Source organism: Quercus lobata, chromosome 12 (genome assembly GCF_001633185.2).
Source record: "Quercus lobata isolate SW786 chromosome 12, ValleyOak3.0 Primary Assembly, whole genome shotgun sequence".
NCBI lineage: Eukaryota > Viridiplantae > Streptophyta > Magnoliopsida > Fagales > Fagaceae > Quercus > Quercus lobata.
This window is the reverse complement of record NC_044915.1, coordinates 274,378-302,087: the sequence shown is the minus strand read 5'-3', so window position 1 is coordinate 302,087 and position 27,710 is coordinate 274,378. Positions and strand designations below refer to the sequence as shown.

General features: G+C 35.2%; 1 protein-coding gene across 4 annotated transcripts; it reads right to left on the bottom strand.

The window, feature by feature from the left end:
* Nucleotides 1-6,174: 6,174 nt before the first annotated feature.
* Nucleotides 6,175-12,598, bottom strand: LOC115971989 (COP9 signalosome complex subunit 3-like). Of its 4 annotated transcripts, XM_031092120.1 has the most exons (7): nucleotides 12,096-12,598; nucleotides 10,439-10,573; nucleotides 10,087-10,351; nucleotides 8,890-8,944; nucleotides 7,701-7,790; nucleotides 7,361-7,403; nucleotides 6,175-6,465 (listed from the first exon to the last, which is right to left on the bottom strand). In XM_031092120.1, exons 3-7 carry the CDS (start codon nucleotides 10,320-10,322, stop codon nucleotides 6,458-6,460), a joined length of 432 nt encoding a protein of 143 aa, XP_030947980.1. In that variant the 5' UTR covers nucleotides 10,323-10,351; nucleotides 10,439-10,573; nucleotides 12,096-12,598; the 3' UTR covers nucleotides 6,175-6,457. The 4 variants fall into 4 exon arrangements, 2 of the variants coding, with proteins under 2 accessions (XP_030947980.1, XP_030947979.1); XM_031092119.1 differs by having other exon boundaries at nucleotides 10,087-10,573; XR_004087373.1 differs by having other exon boundaries at nucleotides 6,175-7,403; nucleotides 8,890-9,217; nucleotides 10,087-10,573.
* Between the last annotated feature and the right edge of the window lie 15,112 nt (nucleotides 12,599-27,710).

Sequence of the window (27,710 nt, the reverse complement as noted above, 5' to 3'; positions counted from 1 at the left end):
TAAGGTATGTTCACAACCTCGTATAATAGCATCTATTGTTCTAAGTTCATTGCATGGTCCTGCCCCTTCTCATTTGTTTATATCGGTAGGATTGTTGCAAACATCAACTAAAGAAACAATAGCATTAACTTGGAACAAAATAACGGAATTCCATCAACATCAGTCATAAAGATTAAAAAAAAAATGAAAGAAAGAGCATTCTATATTAATAAGCCAAAAATGATACAATAGGAAGTTTTTGCAAAAGAACAAAATGTAACACAACTCCCGTCTTAAGTAAAAAATAAAAAAATAAAAAATACAGTAATAGTAATAGAAACCCTAGGAGCTAAGCCTCGGCAGGAGGATCCTTTTTTTGCTCTGGCTGAGGAGGTAGAATGTCCTTAACTTGGGAATTTGCCTCGTGATCCTCGGTGACTGACTCCTCAGCAGGATCTTTGGCCTTAGAGGAGGTTCTCTTTCCCTTTCCCTTGCCCTTGCCCTTGTTTTTCTCTCCTTCCACATCCTCAGCCTGGATGGCTACTTAACCAGAGCCCCCAACAGTTTCAGCTAGGAGGATGGCATCAGGAACAACTGTAGCCTGCTCGGAAGCTTCAGTGGCATCATCAGGGATCTCTCGGATCTCAGGAGGAAAGAAGACCTTCTCGGGCAATCTCAAGACCAAGTCTGCAGGGATTCCTGCAGCATTAAGAGCATGAGCCCATGAAATACTGCAGTAATCCCTGCATACCTCTAGCAGCTCCTCGGAAAGCCTAGCTTCAGTCTCTGCCACCTCAAGCTGATAAGAAGCCTTCTTTTCAGCCTCGGTTGCTTCCTTGACTAGTTGAGCCTCTTCCTTGGCCAGTCGGGCCTCCTCCTTGGCTTTTTGCAACGCGGCCTTAAGATCCAACACTATTTGCTTTTCAGTGGCGAGGTTGGTCTTAGTTACGTACAATTTTTGGCGCTAGTCTTCGGCTTGACTTTCAGCGTTCTTCAAGCCAGCCTCAGCGCTCCTGCGACCTTTCTCAGCCTCTTTGAGCTTCTCAGATAGCTCATAATGCTCCTGCTTGAGGGTCCCTAGTGCCTTCTCCACCTCGGCATGAGAGAGAGCCTCAACGTCAGCCAACTTGCAATTGTTACGGCAGTACTCCTCGGCCATAAACACTTGTTGAGTAATCTACCCAAAAAATGACAAAATGATATGTTAAAACGTGATAGGATCTAATGATTTTACCAAGGAGAAGATGAACTACCTTACCATCGCAAGGTCTCTCTTTAGGGATAAAAAGAGCTCGGGCTGTGAAAATCGCCTATAAGCCTCCGTGTCCCTGGGAAGGAGCATAGGCTGCTCTAAGGCCTCAGCTATATACCCTGCTCGGCCCCAGTTGTACTCTCGGACCGAAGCAGTATAGGGAATGGCGACTCCGTCCACTTCGAGTTTGGGGCTCCAAGTATGTGGAGTAACGCGCACTTCAACCCGCTCCGTCTCTTCTCGGCTCTCTACAGATGGAGCCCTTTTGTCCCTCTGCTCCCGGGTCGTCTTTTGCTATTTACCCTGGCGAGGGCGCACCTCGCCTTCCTCGAGGGACTCAACCGGCCTTTTCTTCTTCAGGTCCGGGTTAACTTTTAAACCAAGGTCGGCAAGGAGTTGTGGAGCAACGGGAGGATGGATAGGGGCCTGAGACTTGGAGGGCACTTTTGATGATTGCCCTTTGTCTTGGGAGGACATCAGCTCTCGTAGGATCTTTCCTTTGTTGGAGGCCATATTGTCCACCTCCTCGTTTGAAGAGTCGTCCGAGTAGGCAATAACAAGTGTCACGCCGACCACTGAATTTCTGTCTTGTTCTCCCTCAGGATCTGAAAGCTCGATCAGAGGAGCTTTTGGAATATCATCTTCGAAGTAAAACTCGTCTATTTCCTCCTCAAGAGAAAGACGAGATGATTCAACCTTTCTTCAGCCTGTGCTGCAACTTTAGGATTGTCTTGTGGAGGCAGTTGCGCAGCTGGTTGAGGATTCTGAACTGCAGGCAAAACAACCGGCCTGAGATCGTCTCCAGCTAAAAACCTTGGCTTTAACACATCGATTCTAGCCAACCTTGGACTACCGGCTCTTATGGATTGGCCGATGTCTTGGAAAGTGCGGGACAAGGGTTCATAACCCAAAACCAGATGAGTCGCTCGTAATTGTCCGTCCTCGTTGACGTAGATCTCTGACCTCAAAAGGTAGTTCAAGGCCTAAACGTTCAAGTGGCTGAGCCGAGGAGCGACGTGTGCTGTATCTGCAAAATAGCCGAGAAGGAAAATTTAGTTAGGTTACAAAAATTTTGAATTTTCGACCAAAAGAAAATAAAACTAAAGGGCTGAACCCCCCTCTTCCTAAGGGATTGATGCTAAAGACACCGCACCTAGATCTCTTGCCCGAGTTGGACAATGAAAACCGTCGCTCCACTCTCCCGAGGCAATAAGGTAGTCATCTTTCGTACCCTTATTGGATTTAGGAAGACAGGAGATTAGCCTAACGATCTCGGACCGAGATTTAAGATAGTATCCCGCCTTGTCAAGGTGGTGGCATTCGTACATGTGAACTACGTCATGCCATGTAAGGCCTAGACCCATCCGCTCGTTCAGGACATCTATGCTGCCTAAGATCCTAAACATGTTAGGAGCGCACTGATGCGGTGTCAACCTATGGTTAAAAAAGTTGTCCCGGGTAATCCTACGCATGGGAAGTGCCATTCCTCCTATAAAAGTGATCATGGGAATGACGACTTGACCCACATCCCTATCAGTTAGCACTCCTTCCGGAGGACAATACTGCAAAACCACCCCCTGTGGGATGCGATATTTTGCCCTAAAGGCCTCCATGGCGGCCGGAGTATCTACTAGATACTTGAATCTACCCATCTAGTCAAACCAGTGGGCCGAGAAGGAAGGTCGACGTGAAAATCGAGGGCCGAGATGAAAATTGAGGCTACAAGGAGGAAGTAGAACTTACGAGTATCCTTACGACAATCTCTGAAACTCTTAGAGATTTTCTCAAGGAAAAATTTCTCACTGAAGTAATCATGGAAATTTGAAAGCCTGGAACGTTAATGAAGGACTGAGCGCTGAAATTCTCTGGCAAACTGAAGCGTTAGTATAAAAGAAAAGCAAAAAGAGCTTATTCAAGACCTTATATAGTAAGAGAGAGAAGGGATGGCCATTCCCGCTCAGAATTCTAGGAAGAATGTCAGCCGTTAGATCTGCATCTCACCATTAGATGAGGGAGACATAAAACCACCTGGAGTAATAAGCCGCGCCTCGTAAATCGTAACGCTTCAGAAACAACTGTCCCCGCACGTGCGAACCGAAAACTAATTGATCTTATCCCTTGAAAGGTCAAAACCCCGCTTTTCTCCTCGGAGGAGATAAAAACCAGAGTTTTGAGGGGCTATTGTGGGGACTATGGCCCAAAATAACAAGTTGGGCCTTAGACCTGTCCGAGGACACCAGCCGAACCGAAGAGTTAACGTGACTTAAGCAACTCACATTAAACATCACTGAAAACAAAGAAAACAGGTCCGAGGAGGAATTTCTCCTCGGACACTGAAAATCCAGAGCGAAAGGACATCCCAGGCACTAAAGCCCATCCCCTAAATACATGAAAAGGAAGGAAACACAAAATATCTAAGCAAAAGCTGCCACTGCCACATTGAATGCAATACAGTTACTTTCCTAGCCGTATTAATGTGGAGAAGACCCCTGAACAGTGCTACCTTGGCTACCGCAACTCACAAAGAACTGAAAGAGGTGTCTAATGGGACAAATACTCAAGTGGAGGTTTGGATGATTGATAAGTGTAAAGCCCAGATGACAGAAAAATGCCTATATAATGTGTAAAAGCCCCCATAAGAGAGGGACGAAAAAAGGATGAGAGAGAACTGTAGCATGCAAAGGAACCCCACTGCATTGATTCGTATAATGGCTTTTGTTCTTGTTCATGTGTTACTTTATTCCATGCTATACCCTGTTTAACTTACTAAAACCTAGTTCTTTGATCCATACTCTACAAAAAATTCATTGTGTTGGGTTCTTTGGACAGAGACTCACAAAATAGGGGTTTGGGCTCCAAAATCGTGTCCCTACAGTTTTAATATCTCCAAAAAATATTTACATATAAAAAGTAAAAACAAATAAAAAAAATTGCCCTCAAATTTGGGGCCTTCTCTAGAAAGGGGGCCCTAGGCAATGGCCTAATTGACCTAAGACTAAGGCCGACCCTTAATACAATTGATCGGTTCTTTTCACGTGGAAAACTTGGATTCGAACTCTCTCTCACTTGTTTTAAGTGAAAATAAATAAATAAAGAGATAAAAGATTTGAAAAATCGAAGAGGCTTACATAAGCAATATTACGATTCTATCACGACTGATTTTAATATTAGGTATTATTATTTGAGGAATTACTAAAAGTTATTTTTTTATAAGTAATAAACTCCAAAAAGTGTCCTTCAAAGTAAAAAAGGGTATAAAATTCCACCAAGAAAAAATAACAAAAACAAACATAACAGATATATCAATTTTGATTGAGTGAAGTAAAGGTTTTCAAGTTTCAACCCATACTTTCTACACCCATATTCATCCCCTCTCTACTTTAATTAGTGACAAGAGAGCACATAAAAGCATTTCTCAAACTTCTGCTAGATGCCAACACCTTTTAGGAGTGTTCATTGGAGTAGTTAACTAATATACTTGAGAACAAAAAAATTATGAGATCCTTAAAATTTTTTAGCCCATCTATATATCTCTAGGGGTAAAACCATAATAGAAGTACCAAACAAAAAGACCAAAAAATAATCCTTAACTTTCTTTAACTAATAAATGCTTGTAGAGGCAAAAAAGTGACTACATAACCTATTGCATCACACACTTTTGTCAGTGGTATTAACCAAGTACAAAACCAGAAGACTCTACAAAACCACCAACTAAATTCAAAACAAACCACCAAAACTCTCTTTTTTTTTTCTTTTTTTTCTTTTTTGTTAGTGGTATTGACCAAGCAACAAAACCAAAAGGCTTTATAAAACCACCATTTATGTGCAAAACAAACCACCACAACTCTCATTTTTATATAGATTATAGATATAGATATACTCTCTTCTTCTCCTTCTTCTTTATATATAAATATACTCATGCCCCTGTCGTAATCACGTAACCTTTCTTACATTTTGAGAGTTTTGCTGATTATTTATTTACTAAAACTATTGTAGGAAAGCGTAGAGGATTTGGTTTTATTTTTTATTTTTTGGGTGAGGGGGGCTGTGTATGTTCGGCCCGTCAAAATAAATTTATAAGGCCCAAAAATTGGATCTATATAGAGTAGATTCGGCCATAGTCCAGCCAGGAAGCCCATCCCACCTTAGCATCATTGTGTTTGACTGCATTGATTTGGGACCTAACAGAAATAAAGTAAGTTTTTAAGGTGTAAAATAATAAAGTAAGCTTTTAGAGGGTAAAATAGATTTTTTTTTTTTTTGGCATCCCGTATGTTAATACTCTAACTATCTAATTTTCAAACAAAAAAAAAATGTTATTTGGTGAAACCCTCACCCAAATACTCGGGGTATCTAAAGGTGGCTTTTAAATTTTTTTTCTTCAGCTTGATGCTCTCCCTTGAAGATATTGCCAATGAAGAAGAACTGAATAATCCTAAGGTGGCAGAAATGCATGTCCTACGAATGGTAGTTTCGTATTATATTATTGCACTTACGTCGTTTATATTGTGCCACTAATATTTAGAAATTTTAGATCCAAGATGGTGAGATATTTGCAACAATCAACTGGGAGAATTGAACGGTCAGATCCGCGGAGGGACCTGAACAATATAAGACCTGTAAGATGATTGAGCGTATTGTTTCGTCCATCCAAAGGTATAAGACCTGTGATATGATTGAGCGTATTGTTTCGTCCATCCAAAGGTATGCAGTTAGAAATTTAATTAAGTTTTCAAGTATATTAGAGAGGAGAAGGGTACATGATATCTTTCACGAGTTTGAAGTCTTTGTCCTTCCTGTCTTTGCCCAAATCTTAGTTTCCAACGAGAATACATTAGATGAATTTCATGTTTGAAATAAATACATTTTATATTAATTGAATATTATTGAAATAAAGTACAATTATAACTATTTACCAAAAGTACAGTTATAATTCTCAAGACTTTTTAAGTTGTAACCGCATGGGAGCTAAGGAGCAAAGCCCATATTTTACCACTATTTGCTACTTTTCCATTTCTTGCAATAACCTTTTTAGTGATATCAAAATTTGAATATTAAAGCATTGTTCATGGTGATTAAACAGAATATCGGTCCCTGTTTTTCTCTTTCCTCTGGTGTAAAAATTTCAGTCTTCTACTGTTGGTATCTATTATTTTACAAAGCCTCTTATACGTATTTATGTTCCAGGATAATGTCACTGCCAAGGAAGCCTCTCCCCCACAAATCTCATGTACCTAGCAAAGGCTAGCCTATCACTTCGATTTGTCTAGATGTAAGCTGAACTTGTTCATAAAATATTAATCACTTCTTTATGGATTATCTTGTTTTAACCTTGTTAATTACTTTTACAGGCTATAAATTGTTAAAGTTTCTTGCTAAAATATTTTGTTTTATTTATCAGTTTAACATGGACCAAATTAGTGAATTGCCTGAACTTGTCCTCTCTTGCATTTTATCAAAGCTAACAATGAAAGATGTGGTCAAAATCGGCATACAATCAAGGAGATAGGTGAATATTCGGTTACTGAGGACTGATCTGAATTTTGATTTTCTCAACATGTTCCATAATATCAATAAAATGCCTAAATTCAACTATTTTCCATTTGTATTTGGAAACAACAAAAATCATGAAAAACCCCCATTTGAAGTGTCAAACATCTTCACTAGGATTAGGCATGAAATACTGTGCCGAGTAGATCAATTCTTGACAGTAGTATGCTTAACATTTCATTGTCAAATAGGAACTTTCCCAATTTTTGTTATTTCCCGACACAAATTGAAAATAGCTGAATTTAAGCAAATGCTATGGAACATATTAGGAACATCAAAATTTAGATCAATCCTCAATAACCGAATATTCACCCATCTCCTTGATTGTATGCCAATTTTAACCACATCTTTCATTGTTAGCTTTGATAAAATGCAAGAGAGGACAAGTTCAGACAATTCACTAATTTGGTCTCTGTTAAACTAATAAATAAAACGAAATATTTTAAAACAAAATATTAACAATTTATAACCTGCAAAAGTAATTAACAAGGTTAAAACAAGATAATACATAACGAAGTAACTAGTGCCAAATGATTAATATTTTATGAACAAGTTCAACTAACGAAGTGATAGACTAACCTTTGCTAGGTACAGCCAGCTCCACCGGTCCAAGATTTTGGTCCTGAAAAGAAAAAAAAATTAAAGCCACCTTTAGATACCCTGCGTGGTAGGGTAAGAGCTTCACCAAATAACATTTTTTTTTTTGTTTGAAAATTAGAAAGTTACAACAGGGGAGGGGGATTTAAACCCTAGATTTTTTTAAGACATCAAAAAATATCAACCAATTAAGTTACAAGACTCCTGGCATAAAAAACCATAGTATAATGTGACGTCCTACATGACTTAAGCAAAGATCTCAAGCTTCTAAGTTCTAACTAAAACAAAGTACAGAATGAATTGTGTATGGTAGAAAGCTCACTCTTTTAAAATTCTCCTTGTTTGTCTGGATGTTCGCCTCTAATTCTGCAATTTCCCCAGTGCTATAACTATTCGCCAATTCAATGTAGGGCTGCTCAAAGAAAATAATGTACAAATAAACATATTGCACTACGTTCTCAAAGCTCCAAATTTGAATACCATGAACAATGGTTCAAATATGCACATAAGAAAGAACATATGACCACTAACGGATAAGAACATAAATGTTGGATATTCTATTTGTGATTTGTTGCACAAAAAAAGACCAAGAATGAGAGCAGGTGCACAAATATTGGTATGCCTAGCCGAGAAAATATAGATTTAGTAGAGTGGATAAATAAAAGTAGTAATCTGGCATTAGATGCCAAAATTGTTGTTATGTCAAGGGCTATAAATGTAACATAAGAGTCACACTCATGTTACATTCGCGTAGTATAGGAATCACAAAGGTGGGCGCATAAGACAAGTTAAAAGAAAACTACCTAACTCCAAATAGAGCATCACATATAGAAACAAATATTACCATAAGTGTGAAGTGTGAACACTGATCAGTAGCATTTTTCTGCAAATAGCCCAGTCCACACAAATAGCTATTAATTCATGTTTGTTGGCACATTAAAATATGAATTTGAAAAACCCAAAGACACCTTTTCTTCATATATATGTGTGTGTGTGTGTGTGTGTGACTGCCATCTAGCTTCTAGTATGATGATTATGGAGTTTTAGTCAATCATTATATTCTACCCATAATGTTGGCCACCTATTCAAACAAGATAACTATTTAGCCCAAAATATCAAAAGATTTTATTACCCGATCTCTGCTTGGTAAGAAGAGAAATGCATTGGGAAGCAGATACTGCAGCATACCCATCATATAAGGTAAGGTACAAAATGAATCCAAGATTTGAAAGGAAAATCTATTTATTAATCAATCCTAACCTCTCATTGAGACAAATTACCAAAGTGTTAGTTAACAAGCAGACACTGTTAAATTGGGCATGCAACAATGCGTATAAGAAATTTGCCTTTTCCATAACATTTATACAGTGACTCAGCTCACTAACCATGACTTAAAACTTAGTAGCACACTTATAAATCATTCGTCCAACAAATAATATACATCTAAACACAATATCAACATGAGGACTCCCAAGATCAAGAGCACGTCCTAAATTAATTTGAAAAAATACCTGACAGAAGCTCTTTAGATTTCTCCAAGCAGCTGAAGAAGTGTACTTAGGAAGACTGGTAGAGAATTGCCACCAAAAAAAGAATAAGTAATTTGATTAGTCTCAAAGAGTGACAGCAATTTAGTTGCCCAAAAATTGTACCCAGACTGTGAATTATTTGCCTCTATTTCTTTAATAGCCTTCTCTTCAGCCCCATCAATATAAGGGTAAAAAAAAAGAAGCATACTTGCCCATGGTGAATGAGAGAAACCAATATGTATTTTTTTTAAGCTTCAACAGCTATGAAATTTAGAGTTGACATTGGAGCAGTAACAACCTGAAATATATGCTATAAGCAATTAGGGTGGTCATGTGCATAAAAAAAAGGGTCAAGATGTCAATTAACAACCATTAACTAAAGTAGTGAGCTGTATATAGATAACAGACATTGTGTAGGAGCTCTAGGGCTTCGCAAAAATGCTGTTTTCCTATGCATATCATCATACTATAATCATAACAAATGTGAAAAACTATAAGCAAATGTCCTACGTATTAATGCACTCAAGCCAGAAACAAAAGTAACCCTAAACATTGATAAAATCACACATCAATTGAAAACTAATATATCCCACATTATCTGGATGATACCACCTTAGAGATGATGAAATTGGTTTCATTCTCTCACAAACAGTAAATAAATTCAATTTTAAAATTAAACAAGTTCAAGACTTCATGATACCATCCTGCTGCCATGTAGAAAACGTATTATTTGTGACAAAGAAATGATGATTCTTTATCTTTGAATGAAAATAACTTGCTATTAAGCATTTATCACATTTGATTTTTTTTTTCCTATTTTTCTGAAGTACTACTATACAAGTACTGAAATTCTAGACATTCATTCTTAACTAAGCAGTAATTTCTCAAATCCCTTGATGCATTAATAGATGTCCTTCATGTCACCAAGATATACGTGCCTTACTCATCTTTAATGTAACATTCCACATATTAAATTGCATAAATATGAGCTGCAAATGCCTCATCCAATCTTATACAACAAACATAAAGGCAGGATGCAACTAAGCATCCATAAAGAAAGTAAAATGACAAATGAGAACAGGAACGCTACAAAGAAGATAAAAATGGACATGATAGCAAGAAGAGTTCCCTAAAAAATATAACCACAAAAACTGAAAAGTCTTTGCAAAAACAACTCACCCATAATAACAGTAGAGGAAAAGGTCGTCCAGATGATCAACCTCAGAGATATCTTCCTCCAAATTTGATTGGCCAGTTTTGGAACAATTTACCAATAAAGAAATGTGAAGAAAATGTGGATGCAAAGTAGTCAAATGTTCTGACGAATTCTGAAGTTTCCAAACAGCTGCCAGAAACAGATCCACATGCACATGCATTGGCGTTCCAAGTATAATGACCAGCTCCTTGAACCTCATATAAACAGATATGACCGAAACCCCGACAACTAATAACATCAATATGTGTAATGTGAGTGATTTAATGATTTTAGTGCCCATCAAATTCAATTCACTTGCAGAGTAAAGATGCAAACATTTTTCAGGGTCCAAACAAATTTGCTCTGAAGCACAAAAACTAATAAATCTGTCAATCTAGGGGACCAATGTAGTTGCTTGCTCTTCTGAAACTGGAGCAGATGTGCAAGCCTCTCTTTCACCACAAATATGCACTGCATAAGAAAAGGCAGGATCAACACAAATACATACAAATTCACATTGTAATCAAGTGCAACATCACACAAATACTCCAAAAATTCCAATCTCAATTAATGCGATATTCAATTAAGTTAAACAACAATGTTCTCCAAAATTTCTCAAACAAAATAAAATATCCTTTTTTTCCCTTAATTTCATTCTAAGACTAAATGCTCAAGAAAATTTTAAACCCCTCCCAATTTAATGAAATTATTATACCCTGTTCATTATTGAAAGCACAAAGAATTTCTGAACCCCACCCAATTGAAGATAATGCAACTACTTCTTAAACTTAGTTCTAAGACTCTCTTTTTTTTCTTTTTTTTTTATTGTATTAGAAAAAAAAAAAAAAAAAAAAAAAAACCCAAAGAATTACCAGTGTATAATTAGAGTGGAATTTAAATTGCTACCTTCTCTTTCTCAAGTTTTCAACGCAACCAAAAAACTTCAACACTCTCGGTCCAATAAAAATGTATAATGTGTCGAATACATAAACCCATACAATTTTAAAAAACCAAACCAAACACAAACAGCATTGCAGCAACACAAATCCTATCACAAGCACAGAAATCACCAACACAAACTCACATTTAACACAAAATATACACATGAATTACATTCTATACATATTGAATCCTCAACTAAATACCCAAAAACAAAAAATACTGAGAGAAGAAATGAACCCAAAAAAAAAAAAATGAAAAACTCAGACCACTAAAGCTCCATCGGCGGTGGTTTCAGCCATCAGTCCCACCCCTGGGCTTCGCCTGACCTAAACACGACCAAGAGCTCCTCCAATCATCACATCTCTCTCCGATCTAACAATCCCCATGAGGGTGAGGGTGGGTCGGTGAGTGAATGAGAGTGAGGGTGAGGATGACTAGGTGAGACCGTGAGGGGCGGATGAGATGAGAGTAAGAATGACAGTGAGAGTTAGAGCATTCTTATCAAGGATTCTAAAATTTTTAGCATTTAACACTTCAAAAACCTACTTTATTTATTATACTATCCCACTTTAAGATACATCAAACATCAAAACTTCTATATTTTTTACCATTTCATTTAAATAATATAAAATGCTCATTAAAATAATAATAAAACAACTACACAAAAATCTAGCAACCGGCCAACCCCCTCCTCCACCGCTCCACTTGCCATAGCCACCATTGTAACAACCACAACCCACCACAAGCCACAGCACCACCGTGGCAACCACAAAACAATTCTGAAGGTGAAAAGCACTATAGATAGAACAAAAGCCCTATATATTTTCCTTTCCTCCATTTTCTCGGCAAGTAAACAGAGATTCAAGGAAACTCTGAATGTGAAAAAGAACAAAAATTGAACGAACCCCATTATAATTGAACCCAAAAATCAATACATTAATATCTCAATTTCCAATTTTGATTTTTTCTTTCCCTCCATTTTCTGGGAAACCAAACAAAGAGTAGTATTAACGAAAAAACAGAGTATGAAAGAAGAAACAATAGAACGAACCAGCGCCAGTGGATCCAACAAGGAGGCAGCGATCACCGGAGTGAAGAGAGAGAGAAATCTTCGATTAAAGGAGTGGAACCCGGCGGAGGATGACCCACGAACAATCAGACCCCCCCTTCGATCCACGCTCACGACTACTTCGATCCACACTCCAAACCAAAAACCCACACTCCGACCCACGAAGAGAGAACAAAGAACAGAGAACAGAGGGAGACCATCAGACCACATCGGACCCATGACTATCGGACCACCATTGCCGAACCAGAACCATCGCCGGATCACATCCATCGGGAGAGAGAACAGAGAGAGGAAAGAGGAGAGAACTGAGTTCGGAGAGAGAGTCGTGAGAATAAAAAACTTTTTTTTTTTTTTACAATTCAGGCTACAGTGAGCTTGTATTAATACAATTCAGGCTACAGTGAGCTTGTATTAATACAAGCTCACTGTAGGACTGAGGACTGAGTCACTGAGGTGAGAGAGGCGGCTGAGAAATCAATCAGAGAAGAGAGATGAGTTTTAGGGTTAGAGTTGTTATATATATATATATATATATATAGGTAGGTTTTTTTTGTAATTTTGCATTTAGATAACCGGGTCGGGTCCATATCCCGGTTCGGTCCAAGTGAAATATATATATAAATAGTTCGTAGTTGTTCTTAATAAACTATTTATTTAGCCTAGAAAAATAAAATCAATGGCATGTTAAGAGTGAACTTACTGGATTAGTATACAGGTACAGGTAGATGCAGTGAGTGGACCCCAAGAGAAAAGGAAGAGGTAACAACGCCTGAGAAGAAGAGAAGTAATAGTGTAGCAATTGTGACTCGTTTTATATCCTTATTCTCATTTGATGGTGTCACAAATCATCAAAGTCCATAACTCGTCTATATGTCTCGTCCAACGAAAGAAGCTACAGTATTCGAAGAGAAAGTTCTAAGCGTTCTGGCGAACCTCGTCCATATATGGACGAGGAATACCTCATGGAATCTACACCATTTACGCAGGGCAAGTTTTCCAAGATGGTCTCGTCCATCTTTCACTAAAGATGGACGAGTTCATCGCGGAAGTCTCGTCCATCTTTACTAAGGATGGACGAATTCACCAGCCCGTCCAACCCAGGTAACTTCCACAGCGGTTATGGAAGTTACCCCTAATTCTCCGGACTCCTCGACATTGGGAACGGTTACTAAACAGATAACCGTTCCACACACACACACTATATAAGGCTTCTTCGATGAAGGGTAAGGGGATTTAGACAATTTCATTTTGAGAGAATATTTCTTCCTTACAGAGAGTTCAAAAGTAACTAATTTGATCATCGGAGGATTTTTGGCCGGTCCCCTCTGATTCTGTGTTCTTTGTATTACAGGAGATAGCCCAAAGATCACCGCTCGAGTCTTGTCAACCCACTGATATCCAAGGAATTATCATCATTCATTTCAATTTAATGTTTTTATGTACGTATATTGTTAAGAAAAATGATATATCGATAACACTTTCATAACTAATTAATAACAAATTTTAACTGATAAGTTATTGTTGGGTAAAAAAGTAATATTAGTGAAATATATATATATATATATATATACATATTCTGATTTTTGTTATTGATAGTGCTTAGACATATTGGAGTTCACTTGTGATATTTATTAATAAGTGTAAATTTCACTTATGCTATTTTGTATTAATCGTGTGATAACTAAAGGAACATTTGAATTTTGAGTAGCAACATGATCTTTAGAAAGTGGCTTGGCATTATCTTCAATGAGCAGCAATGTGATCTTTAGAAAGTGGCTTGGAATTATCTTCAACCATATCTAAACCCGTAGTAAATTTATCCTATTAATAAACACATACATTTGTTGGATTGTAAAATTTTTAGTTTCTTTGAGTAAAGTATTTGCTGGCTTTCAGTGAATCTATAATTGCTTTAGTAGCTTCTTTTTATTTCAAAGCCTTTTTGTACTTGTGAGATTATTTTGGAATTAGCAAGTTAATATTCCACACACGTAAAACATCAGAAGGAGTTGTCATGTTAGGATGATCTTAATCAAAAACAAATTTCAGGAATCCTTATTTTTGGCTGAATAAAAAATGCAGTAATTCTTGAAGAGCACTGTAGGTAGGTATACAAGCTGTAACTTAGTCTAAACTTCTTGTGGCTTTTGTATTCATGTTAATGTGATGCTGAAATAAGTTGATGGAATTTAATATCCTATATTATGTCAATTAAACATTATTTTTCACTTTTCTTTTGTCAATTCTGTTTGGATTGTGTTTTATACTATCAATCATTGTAAAGACTAGTCTATACTCTTTAATGCTATTGCAACCCATTTGATGTAATAATACCTCCTTGGTTATATAAATTTGTGAAAGTGCAGCTTACCTTTGTTTTGAGGTTTTGATAGCACCCTATATTCATACCTAACCAATTAAGTGCAGAAGTGTAGTAATGACACAGGATTTTTTCTTAAACAGCTGACTGAAAAGCTAAATATCGAGGAGCTTGCAATTTGGGCGATATTGGCTAGGGCAATTTGGAATGACAGAAATAAATTCTACTTTGAGAATACCCAAATATAGCCGAGAAATATTCTGGATGGAGTAATTTAGTTTTTTGGGGGAATACCAGAGACTCATGGCTTCCCACAAACATTCATAAGTTGCTTCCTTGATGTAGTTTTCTGGTTATTGGTTCTTTTGGCTGTATTTCCAAAGTTGTATCTTTTTCTATTTCTCCCTGGCTAGGTGTTTGCTATGCCAAGGGTCATACTTTGTTTATGTTTTCTTTGTTAGATATTCAAAACAATTTTATCTTTTCCCTCAAGAAAACAATGAGATTTTAATTCTTGTAATTTCAAAATACACATATAATGTGAGTTTGTGTTTTCATTGCCCACTACTATTGAATTCATTGGATGTGGTTGTCAATTTAAATTACACAGTAATGCCCTTGGTCATGACTATGAAACAAGACCATTAACCATAATAAAAAGTTGAGGTAGGTTAACTTTAAGATACATTTTGCTACAATGCAATTCTCACATTTGCTTTCTATACCATCATTTTTTTTTAAATGCTTTATATACCATTGTTGGAAAGAAAAAAAAAAATCATGAAATTCAACAAATCTTGTATATGTGTTTGAAGTTTATCACACTAACCATTTTACATTGGAAAAGTCTAGGACCACATAATTTTTCTCAATTTCTTTCCACAACTGTGAGGGGGCAAAGTATAATTGGTAAAGAAAAAATTATGAGTCCATGTGTAAGTGATAGTTAACCATTCACAATTTGCTATGTTAGGATTGTGGCAAAAAAGTTATGGAAAAATTTGTGGTCCTAGAACTACTCTTTTACATCAAGTGTTACCACAATATGCACTTCCACTAAAGCAATCTAAAGACAAATTCACTTTGGTAGATGACAACCGAAAAGTAAAAACAAAGGATTCCTAAAAGAAAGCTAGGCAGCAAGGCTTCAATGTAGAAAGTATAATTGTTTCCACAAATGAAAGCATCATCAGACTTATTTTTCAGCTATCCATTGAAATATCCTTCTAGATTTTTTTAGTTGTGAAACCTTTCTCTCCACCTCTGCTCATTTTGCTTCTCTAAAGTCTAAATTTCTTCTACATAATGATTGAATATCAAAACTAAAAAATGTGTATATATATATATATATATATATTCATCACACGATTAATACAAAATAGCATAAGTGAAATTTACAGTTATTAATAAACATCACAAATGAACTCCAATATGTCTAAGCATTATCAATAACATGTCCAAGAATGAGTTATGATAATTACATCAAGCTTTTCTGACGGTAATAAGCTAGTTTCATGAAGGTCTATACCAAAATTCTTTAAAGATGACAGTCTTTTCATTGAGGAATTTTATCAAACAATACAGAAGGAATGAGCCAGAGTTGTAAAATCAATTGGCCATGAATTCTAAATTACCTAGTACAAAAATAATTCAAGACACATCAGTCCATCAAAAACTAACTATAATCATCAAAGAGAAGAGCATGAATATCAAAGGAAATTAAAAATAAAAATAAAAATAAATTAATTTAAATAATAAACAATTAGGAATACCTATGGGAAACAATTAAGAATACCTATGGCAGAAAATTTTGTGTAAGAAGAAAATCTAGGAATTTCATCTGACCAACAGAAAGAGAAAGTGGACTCACCCATTCATTGCTTGAATCTTGGAGCAAGCAATATCATCCGTGTTGGAGGAGCAACATACCTCTCAGGTCTAGAAGGTTTGGATAATTGGATTGCTATTTGTTTATCCACGATGCGAAGGAGAGGGATTGCAGGGGAGGAAACGTGGAGGTGGCCTGTGGCAATGAGCGGGTTTGTGTTGAAGTCTCCATCGCTGCTGAGTGAGGAGTTGAATCTCCTCTCAAAATTCAGAACTTACGGATTAAAAGGGACGTTAGTAGACTAGTAGGTTAGTACTAAGGTGACATGGCAATAAACTTATGTCATCAAATTTTTAATACTTGTCTTCTTCTTATTGGGCCAGATTACAGGGTAAGTATGCTGACCTTGTAGTCCGAGACTACCCAATAATTTCCCGTTGCTCTCCTACCATATTTGTGGTATTGGCACTATATTCCAACCTCAGGAACTTTTATGTTGATCAAATTAGACCCGCCACTCAAATAGAATGTCAACAACTTGCTTGGGGATCAACCAATGAACCCCCGCTAGTCCTATTTATCATGTTAAAATACATGGACGCTAGGATTTGTACAAGAACTAAATAATAGTGTAGGTGATAACACTCCTCCTCCCCACCCCCAAAAAAGAGAAAATGAGCAAAATCTGTTGCGTTGATTTTGTGTATGTGAACCATACTCCACTTGGCCTTCAGTAATAGGAGTTGAGGGGGGTGGGGTAGAGTTCTAATAGGTTCTAATTTCAATTTATTGATAAAGTAAGTCTTTTTTGAATCCGAATTCCCCTAAAGCATTACTGAGAAAGAATTATGTACAACAACTCAAAAAAAGTTGCAATAGAATCACTATTCGTAAAACCCAATATGCGAGACCAATCAAATAATGAGCTAGCAAAATTTGCTAACAACTTATTCCCCCTACTCTTTGCATTGTTAAATGTATGCCGATTGCATTCCCTCTAAATGGTTAACTTCAAACATAATGGAATCATGTTCCAAATATCCGAAGTGTGCTTACCTGCACAATTTGTTCAGCCAAACATAAGAACAATCATGTTATTTAGTGAGATTTAAAGGATCTAAAAAACAAAGTTCTACAAATTATATACAACCATAAAATGTATCTACCGTCTCCCTGCAATACTAGCACATGCAACACCGGTCTACTATTGTATAACCTCTTTTTATGAAATTATATAAAATGAGTATTTTCCCCCCACACCACCTTCCACACTAAAACGGAGACCATCAGTGGGCCTTCACACCCAAATGCCTTTCCAGAGGAAAAAAACATAATTGGATCCCCTTAAAAAATTATAAAATAAATGAATATCAAATTCCCTACTCATCTATAGGGCTTCCACCTCACCCGATCGCAAACCTCTCCATGAGGGATATAGAGACCAAGAAGATGGAAAAAACAGGCCTTGAAGTTTAAGTCCCAATCATTAAATTTCCGAATAAATCTAACATCTCAACTCCTCTTCGTCCCTTAGTCTGCCTCAACATCAGAGAGTCCACTAAAGCCTCTCTATTTGTGGAACTATCATACTCATCATTGCACCAACAGTCTTGCCAGAACCAGATATGGTTACCATAGCTGGCCTCAAATTGAATGTACTGTAAAAAACCTTTACCATCCCATCTTGATACTCTTCCACAAACTACACCAATGGATACCCTGAACAAGTATTGTACTCCATAATTGTGCTTCCTCTACCCCAAACCGCCTTATGATTGTAGACGTTTGCATGTATGCATTTGATTGCAAATGAACAAAACTATTCATTTATTGCCACTTCATTTACAAAATAAGCCACACCAGTGTTCTTATGATTTGCTAATTTCAATGTTGATTATTTGTTTAGTTATCGCACGTGCACTCGTGCACACATATTTGTATGTTGAACATTTCTTTATTTGTCATTTATTCATTGTGTCATTGATTAATGATTGGGAACCTTTGAAGAATGGAGCTGCTGGTCCCAGATCAAAGGCACACATTCCACCTTTGGGGTCTGAAACCCTAGGCTTTGGGCAGAAACATGATGCAACATTGGATACGTTGAATGTAGTGAAGTTGCTATATAATTTCCTTTTCTATTCCTTTTATGTTCTTTTATGTTTTTAAGAGAGCTGAGTTATGTTCTTGATGGTATGGTTTTTGTAGGATTCTAAGAGCAAAGAGAAAGAGCTTGCATTTTGGGAAGCATATCTCAAAAGGAGGGAAAAGGTTTGCATTGCAATTCCATGATTGAGTACTTGTCTAGAATTGAATTTTTATTATTTATTTTTCTACATTGACAACCCCCAGCTGGTCTTCTTGTGACATCAAGGTAACTTTATAGCTAGCTTCTTGCCCTTTGTGCTTGAGTCATTACATATGTGATCTCCTTTTGCCTATATAACTTTGCCATGAAATCCCAGGTTATTTTTTGCATTAGCATGCGTTAGCAGTTGTCTTCACATGAAGCAAGATATCCTCTTGTTCATTGAGGTAGTGCACTAGCCAGGTTTTTGCATCCAACTTTATAATTAGATCATGCTTTCAGTCAAAACTGAAGCAATTTTATATACTGTTACAATAGTGAAACTCATGATCTCTAATAATTCATTGAAGTTACATATGAACGGTGGCTAAAGTAAGCATGTATGCTCTTTTATTTATTTTTTCCCTTAAGTTGAACCATATGTTGAGGGTGTATGCTTTTAAAGTCTTACTCCTGCTTTTAACTTTCTCTCCCTCAATTTTCCTTCTCTTTTTTGGGAAGGGGGGGTTTGTATAGAAAACATGTTTGCATAAAAGAAAGTGGAGTAAACATTTGGAGTCATCTTCCTTGAAAGTTTCTTTAGAACATTTCCAATGGAGTTGGTGATCAAGATCTTGAAGTTTCTTTCATTTGGTTCATATTTTCACACATAGATTCTATTTCTTGAAAATTGCTATCCTGTTTGACTAGTATATGATCTTTTCATGTACTTGCAGATAATATCTTGTCCACTGCTCCAATGGGTGTCACATATAGAGATATGGGATGAAAGCACCAAATATCAACTTCAACTCTTGTGGACTGAAATCCGTAGTTGTTTGCGAAGTAGTTAGCCACCTATAATCTTTGATTCTGTACTCCTCAAATTGCAGGCACCCTTTCTCGAAAAAACTCTTGAACACCCAAATCCATCCATTTCAGAGCCTACCATCACCTTTTGGAATTCCACTTATGGTGAGCAAATCAAGTTGGATTACCCTTAAAGCTTGCTTCATGTCACAGACAAGCTCTCGAGAAATGGAAAAATAAACCTCCGCAAGAGAAGCTTATCATATCTTGAAAGATGTTGCTCTAGACTAGGAGTCAACACTGCTTTACAAAGATACAGGGTGACTGCAACCCATAACATAAGCTCCAAAAGAGTAGAGTTTGTGGAGGATACAGTGAATCAACTTCAGCACGAGGAGAAGCTATCTCCAAGGTTAAAAAGAAAAAGTTTGGAACTAACTGAGCATCAAAAGGAAGTAAGACGAGCACAACAAGGAAGGGAGAGGGATTGTAGTGGATGTGGCCCGGGGATCCAGACTTACACTAATGTTGATTTTTCACAGGGGAATAAGGATTCACAAGAAAGCCAGGAAATCCGGGGTCCATAATCCATTATGGAGATGTTAAAAAGAGCTACTTAATTGTTTTTATCTGCATGCTTTGCTTTGAAAAATGGAATTCTGGATGGGGCACCCAATTTAACCAGGCATGCTAGATGGTCCTGACCACCTAGTTATTTCTTTGGTCTTGTTTGTCACCTATGTTATCAGCCTTGTTATTTTAATGATTTTATGAGTTGTATCAATTATTTTAGAAGTCCCCAAATGGATGTATTGTATATAATATTTATATTGATCTTCTGTACGGAATGCACAACAGTATTTCATTAGCATTGTGCCATTGTATAGCGTGTATGCTATTTTGAGTTATAGAGCCCTTTATTCATAGCTTTGAAACTTACTGTTGTTTAAAGGAGCAAAGCCCAAATGTTCAAGCTCCCACAAAAGAAGAAAAGAAAAACGTTTAAGCTGCTGGAAATCTATTTGGTTCCCAGAGCTTGCTATTGCAGAACAATCAATTGATACAGAATGAAGTAATTGGTCAATGTGGTTTCTTCTTCTTTTTACACAATAGTTTGCTCCTCACAATCCTCACATTGTAGCAATGCCTTTTTTCTATTCTTCACTTCACAACATGAATCAAAACCTCACAATTTTTCCTTGATTTGAGTGCTTTACAAAAGCTTTGTTGAGAAAACTCAAACCTTGTTGTTTCTCTTCTTGGGGTACCTCCTAAGCAAAAATCTCATTTATCTCTTTTGGTTTCATGCCCAATTCTATTATTTTTGTCCTCGTTTCATAGGGTAGGATCATTGGGCCAAAACCATCAAATTCTTTGCAACAGTCTATTTATAAGATTTCAAATCAAATTCCTTGATACACAAGGAATGTATTACTTCTTTGATAAGAAATAGACTTTCCTTAAATTTTAAGGAATAATATTTCCTTCTACACCAAGGAAATTCAAGAAAATAACCAAATTTAATTTTTTCTTCTTCAATAAGTAAATCTAATTATCTTTCCAAGTCATTATAAGAATTTGAGTCAATTTCTTAATAGATCAGTGTTCCTCCGTAAAAGGAGGCATTGCTTATGTCTTGTTTTCAGGGACAACAACGTGGCTAACTAATCACCCTAAAAATTGCTTCCTTAAGAGGAAGACCCCATGTTGAACTTGATGAAATCAAGGGTTGCAGCAGCTTTGCATTAATGATAATTGGCCCTTGTTTTTATGGAGGTAAAGATGAAATTGGCTGAAACTTTTTGTGTGTTTGGGATTAGATTATAAGCTAGTTTTTTATATTTTATATTTTATATAAAACTTTTTAAAACCTCACTTTTTATTTTTTTTTCTTTTTTTCAAAGTATAAGTATATTTTAGTATACTTTTAACAAAAAATTTTCATTAAAAAAAAGCTAAGTTACACCTAAACGTAGACAAATCTTTAACACAATATATGCACTATTGCTTTAATGAGTTCTTTTACTTACACATGGCATCAAACTATAGACCCAATGGTCTTATAGGTACTCCAAGCTCATTTGTCAAATTTTGGGTGGGCCCAAATTGACACGAAACGACTATTTTGCCCTTCAACCCATTACTCTCCTCAATGATGGAGGGAAATTCTTGTACTTAAGCTTACTTGTTATAGTTGTGGGCTTTCATAGGCTGTTGCTAATCTTGTGGGCTTCAATTGGTTGATTCCGTGGAATGGCTTTAGGACTTTATTGTCTGTATGGATGGGCTTTGAAGCTTATGTCATGGGGCTTGTTATGGACCCATCTTGAATTAATTTTGTATAGCTATTTCAAGTGTGTGGGCTGTACTTGCAGCCAGTGGGCTTGGATGGCTCGTGAGTTAATAATAATGGGCTTTAGGTTGATTGTATGGGTTTTATCCACTCACAGACTCAAAATCCATAAGTTTCCTCCCTGAAAATTCTATTCTTTAGAGTCCAGACTACCCATCACAATTAATTATAATTTATATGTTACAAAATATTAGTTCATGTCACCATTTAAGGAATAATTTAATTTCAATGCTCAGTTACTTTTAATAGTATAGAAATAAGTTTCATTAGAAAGTGACGATTATCTTTAAAATTACTTGTGATGCTTTCTATAGACCCACTTATTTGTTGGAAAGTTTTTTACAAGGTTTTGATTTAGATTTAGATTCAATTTAAGATAGAGAAGATTACATAACTTTATTTTCTAGTTACAATTACAATATAAGTCGAGAAAAGTGAGTTATGCTAGGATAGTGTATTTGAGGATCCTAAATCCAAATTCATTTTGGGGAACAATATAATCTATGGATACTCCAAATTGTATTCGAAAAAAAGAGAGGAGAAAGTCAGAGGCGAGACAGAGAGTGAGAGACGAGACACTGAGACAGACTTAGAGAGTAGTACAGAGAGAAACTGAGAGGCGAGAGAGACCATCTTGCTGTCGCTCACATTGTGACGCTGCCACCACATGAGCGAGACCCATCTCACTGCCCATGCCGCCATCATGCGAGACCCATCTCGCAAACCCGTCCCAGTCTCTGTCAGCTGTCGCAAACCCAAACGGCCACTCACCAATGCCGCCACGCCGACGTGAGACCCATTTTCCCACCAATTGCTCGATCTACCAAACCCAGCTTCGTTGCTCCAGCACAAGTATTTAATCTATCCTTCAAAACCTAATATAATGTTTGATTGTTTGTGAATCTCAGAATCTAACAACCTGTGCTTGTGAACTTGTGGTGTTTGTGTTTTTATTGATAGTGATGAACTGATATTGGTGATTATGAATTGAATTTGTGCCTGTGGTTTTTGTTTTTTTTTTTTGGGCTTTTTGGGCTTTTTGGCTTTGTGACTCTTTCTCTTATATTATATAGATAAGAGAGAGAGAATATATCGGTGTAGTGTTTGATTGTTTATTGACTGGTAGTTGGGCAATAACAGGGACAAGTGATAGAAGAAAAAATGGTAAAGTTAGGAAATGTTTTTGGTGGTAGTCCATAACAAATTCGTAGTGTTGGTAGTGGGATTGGGTGAGTGTCAAAAATATGGAGACAAGACCAAGACAAAGAGATAAATAAAAGCAGAGATACAAAGACCAAAGACAAAAGACAAAAACAAATCATACAATATAGTAAATTGTCACACAAATTTAAAAAAATAACAGTGATTCACTTGCGCTTATTGTTAACTCATAATGCTAAATTAGATAAATTTATAAATTGAAAAGAAGTGAAAAATACTAAATTTATACATTGAAAATGATGTAGCTTTGACATTTAGTTTAGATTCAATTATAGATGATTTTGAAGATTTAAAAGAGCATCAAGTTCCCTTTTCATAGATGATTGTATTAAGAAACAATAGTGTTTCATGTCTTTTGTTTTTTTTGATAGATGATTGTATTTTAATATATTAAGAAACAATGATTTTTGTGTATTTATCTTAGTTGATAGTTTTTTAATACTATATGAATGTGTATTTACAATTTTTTTTTTTTTTTGCTTATCTCCGCTCCCAGCTTGAAATCCTGAGTCCGTCCCTGGTAGTATATTAAGTATGATTTTTCTATATGCTTTCTCTAACATGATAATAATGGAAATCACTCAAGTCCACGAACAAATAGTGCAAACGTCTTCTCTCATTCTCATACTCTGCTCTTGTGGGTTTCACGCAACACGATAATCTTCCTCTTCATGGTACTCGTTAGTTGTTATCCCCTCCAATTTTTGGTTTTTTTTTTTTAGTGGAAAAAGTTAATGGATATCTTAATTAAAAGTATTGATCTAGGAACTATTTTTAAAAATATTTTATGGAAAAAGAAAAAAATCAACTAACTTTTTCTTTATAATTTTTATATATTTTTTATGAAAGTGGTTTCAAAATTTTTCTTACAATGGTTTATCAACAAATATCCTTAGAGCACTAATTATCGGGACCCTTTTTCAGTTATTCATTCTTTTTTCTTTATTTTTTTTTTTTTTGAGAAAACGATTAAGCATTCAATCCTTTAATTTTTTTTTTTTATAGCTCTTGTCACATTTTATTTTTATGACATGCACTACATAGTAGCAATACATGAAAAAGGCGAAATTGCATATTCACTGATTTTATAAAAGTCCAAATTATATAAACTATATAATGGATAAATCTTTTTCTTTCAATCTTATTATTAAGCCTAACTTTGATGTAATACTGTAATTAAGTTTCCACTTTAAGATTTCTTTATATACAGGTTTATATTAATTATGATCATTAATTTTTTTTATATAAAAAAACCATTTTTTTAGTGTGCTGATTGCTGAAAAGTTTTTTATTTTATTTGTTTTTATTTTATAAATGAAAGGCTTTAAAAAATAGAGAAGGAAATCCAAAAAATATGTATTTTGCAAAGCTAAGAGAATTATAACTATAGTTAAAAAGTTGAAGCATAAATATAAGAAAAAAACAATAAAAATAGAATCCAAAATATCAAATTTTGAATACTTATTTTTTCCTTATGATAATAGGAGAAGGAAAATGAACCCAACTTTTGTAAAACTAAAGGAATAAAATAGTTACAAATATGTAGCATAAATGGGAAACAAAAATAGAAAACAACTTGGGTGAGATCGAATATGGAGATTTTTGTTGACATCATCTTTTATAAAAAAAAATGTCTTGATCTCGTCAATCCTCGGTGATACCAAATATGGGCAGGGCCGGCTGAAGCTATAGGCCACTTAGGCAGTGGCCTAAGGCCCCCCACTGATAAAGAGGCCCCAAATAGTAATAATATATTATATAATATTATATAATATCTCGTCAAAAAATTGTATAGTTTGAAAAAAAATTGTCTTAATCTTGAATATTTTCTCACACATGAAACTTATTCTGATATTGATGGCTTAGATTTATTTTCAGAACTAAAAGTTTTAAAAAAAGTTTTGCATATAAATGAAAACTCTCTAATTAATGTACTAAATTATATAAAGAGGTTAGAATCTTTTCCAAATGCATGTATTGTTTTCAGAATATTACTAATTATACCTGTTACAGTTGCTTCTGCATAAATAAGTTTTTCAAAATTAAAATTAATAAAATCCTATTTAAGATCAACTATGTCACAAGAAAGATTAAGTGGATTAGCCATATTACCAATTAAAAAGGAAATGTTAGCGGAACTTGAATGCAAAAATTTAATTAGTAATTTTGCCTCTCAAAAAGCAAGAAAAATAAAATTTAATTGAAAAAATTATATGAATTTATAATTAAATATAATAAAAGGCCCCATTTAAAGATTTCGCCTAGGGCCCCTAAATTCATTGAGCCGGCCCTAAATATGGGGATGGCCGGTGGTGACATGTCGTCCTTTAGAAATTCAACATCTTCTGATCTTCCTTCCATAACCTTACTACTCAACCAGATATAGCTATAGCTCTTCAACATCTTACATATTTTGTATATTTGTAATTTATAGAAAATATCTCACAAAGTTTAAAACACAAATGTTGTAGGCTTTTATTTTTATTTTCTTATAATTATAAATTCAATAGTTATAATAGGGAAGTGGAAATTTGAACTTTTGATATCTTCATTAGAAACATCATAATGTGCAAATGATATAATTTTGAATAAAGAAACTATGTCATCTTGAGTTGAAGTGACACTAAACGAATTATTTCAGCACAAGACATAGACAAAAAGACTTTAATCCAAAAGCTATGTAATGTTATAGGCGTGGATTAAAACTTTGAAAATTTAAGAGATAATATTAAAACTATCTCAAACTTTATGAGTATAAATTATAATTTACATTATTAATTATTAATTATCAATTTTTAAAATTTTGTAAGTTTACCTCAACTACGTCATTTGAAAGTACGAGAATTTGTAATAAAGGTCACAATTAGTGGTTGGAACAAGAAAAAGGCTAATGAGTCTTCTATTCTTAAAAAACAGGGGTTAACGATAGGGCAAGGCCAAGAAATAAGACCGAGTAAAAAAAGAGAAAATCTGTGGACACAATTTTAATTACGCCACAACTTTTGTCATGATTTTGATATGACAAACTATAAAAAGAGAAAAGATGACGACTCTAAATAATGTTATAATTAGTTATACTCATGATTTGTCAGGTCAAAGTTTTAGCATAAAAGTTGTGCTTGTGAAAAAGTCTAAAAATAAAAGCCCTGTCTGTCACCATCTCCTTATGCCTCAGTGATCTTGAAGCAACTTAGCCCTTAAGCTAGCTTTCACCAATCACTATATACTGCAGTAGCTTTTTTTTATTATTTTTTTATTTCATAAGTTGGAACCTCCCCCTCCATTGTAGTTATTCAATCAAATCGTGAAGCCAAAATGACATTTTCGGGCTATTTTTATTTAGGCCTATATATTCAATTCAATTCCATGATGGTTTTATTTATTAATTTTTTTCCTATGCATTCAACAATATGACACAGCAGAATCTTGAATAGTATTTCCTTGTGGAGTCATAATTATGTGAAGTTTTTTTTTTTTAGAGATAATTACAACATGTTGCTAACTCTACAGCTCAAATCATTTCTCTTATAAATCGCAAGCACTTTGTATATAGGGAGGTGCCAATTCAACTGTAAGATTCTTGGCAATTATGTGAAGCTAGTAGTACAAGACTTTGTGGGTTAAGCATTAAACCACATTCATGATCACATGGTGGAAGGAAGGACAGTTGGATCCCAATTAGAAATAAAATATGGTAAAAATTCTCCACGCAATCCTTTTTCAAAAACTCATCTACCATTTGATGGATAATTATAAACCAACCAAAAGTCAGGTAAGGGGTATATTCGTGAAAGAAAACATATCAATTTTTTTTTAGAAATAATTTTAATACGTTGTTAGTTCTGTAGATTCAACCTTTTTTTTCTCTAGACGTCTCCCTATTTGGTAGCTTAGTTCTAACACACATTTTCACATTTTAAATAATATTACATATATTTTTACACACGGTTTCCTCCACACGTATATCAAAAACACCTAAACAACATTATTCAAACTCTTCTATCAAATATTTTGTCCATGAAAAGATGTCAAAATTCAAATATAAAGCCCTTGGCAAGAAGGCATGTATATTAGCTAATGGCCATTGTGATGCGCAAAAGTACAACAAACCCAGCTCAATAGTCAATATACTTGTCTCACTCTCACCGCAAAAGAAAAGAAAAAAAAGGTAATGACACAGTATATTTATGACATTATTTTTTAACAATGATTTTTTAAACATTTAACTATGTACAAATCGTCACATTATTTAATTACCATATAATTTAATAAATTTATTTTTAAACGACATAATAGTAGATTCATGAAAATAAAGAGGATTGTGATTGATATAATTATTAAGTTGGAACCTTCATCTCTCTCTCTCCGTCCATTGTGCTTCGAGGCTAATTATTATTATACAATAAAAATTAAAGTCAATACTATTTCAAATTTAAGATATTAATTTTACAAGATAAACTAATTGAAAATTTGGAACTTATGACGTGTAAAATACTTATATACTGTAGGTGTAATAAATTATAAGTGTTTTCAAATTAGATTCAATCACCTAACTGTAATTGTAATGAATTTAATTGAGATCATATTTTGAATTTAAATGAAGAATTTTGTACTCATCTCATGCTCATGATATGCTGAAACCTTGTGTAGCAAATAATAATTTGCCACGTCAGAGAGAAACATGCAATTGTAATTTGAAAACAAGCAAAGTAAGGGCAATGAACGTAAATATAGAAAATTCGGGGGGCAAATGCAAAAAAAAATTCTAAAACTTATCC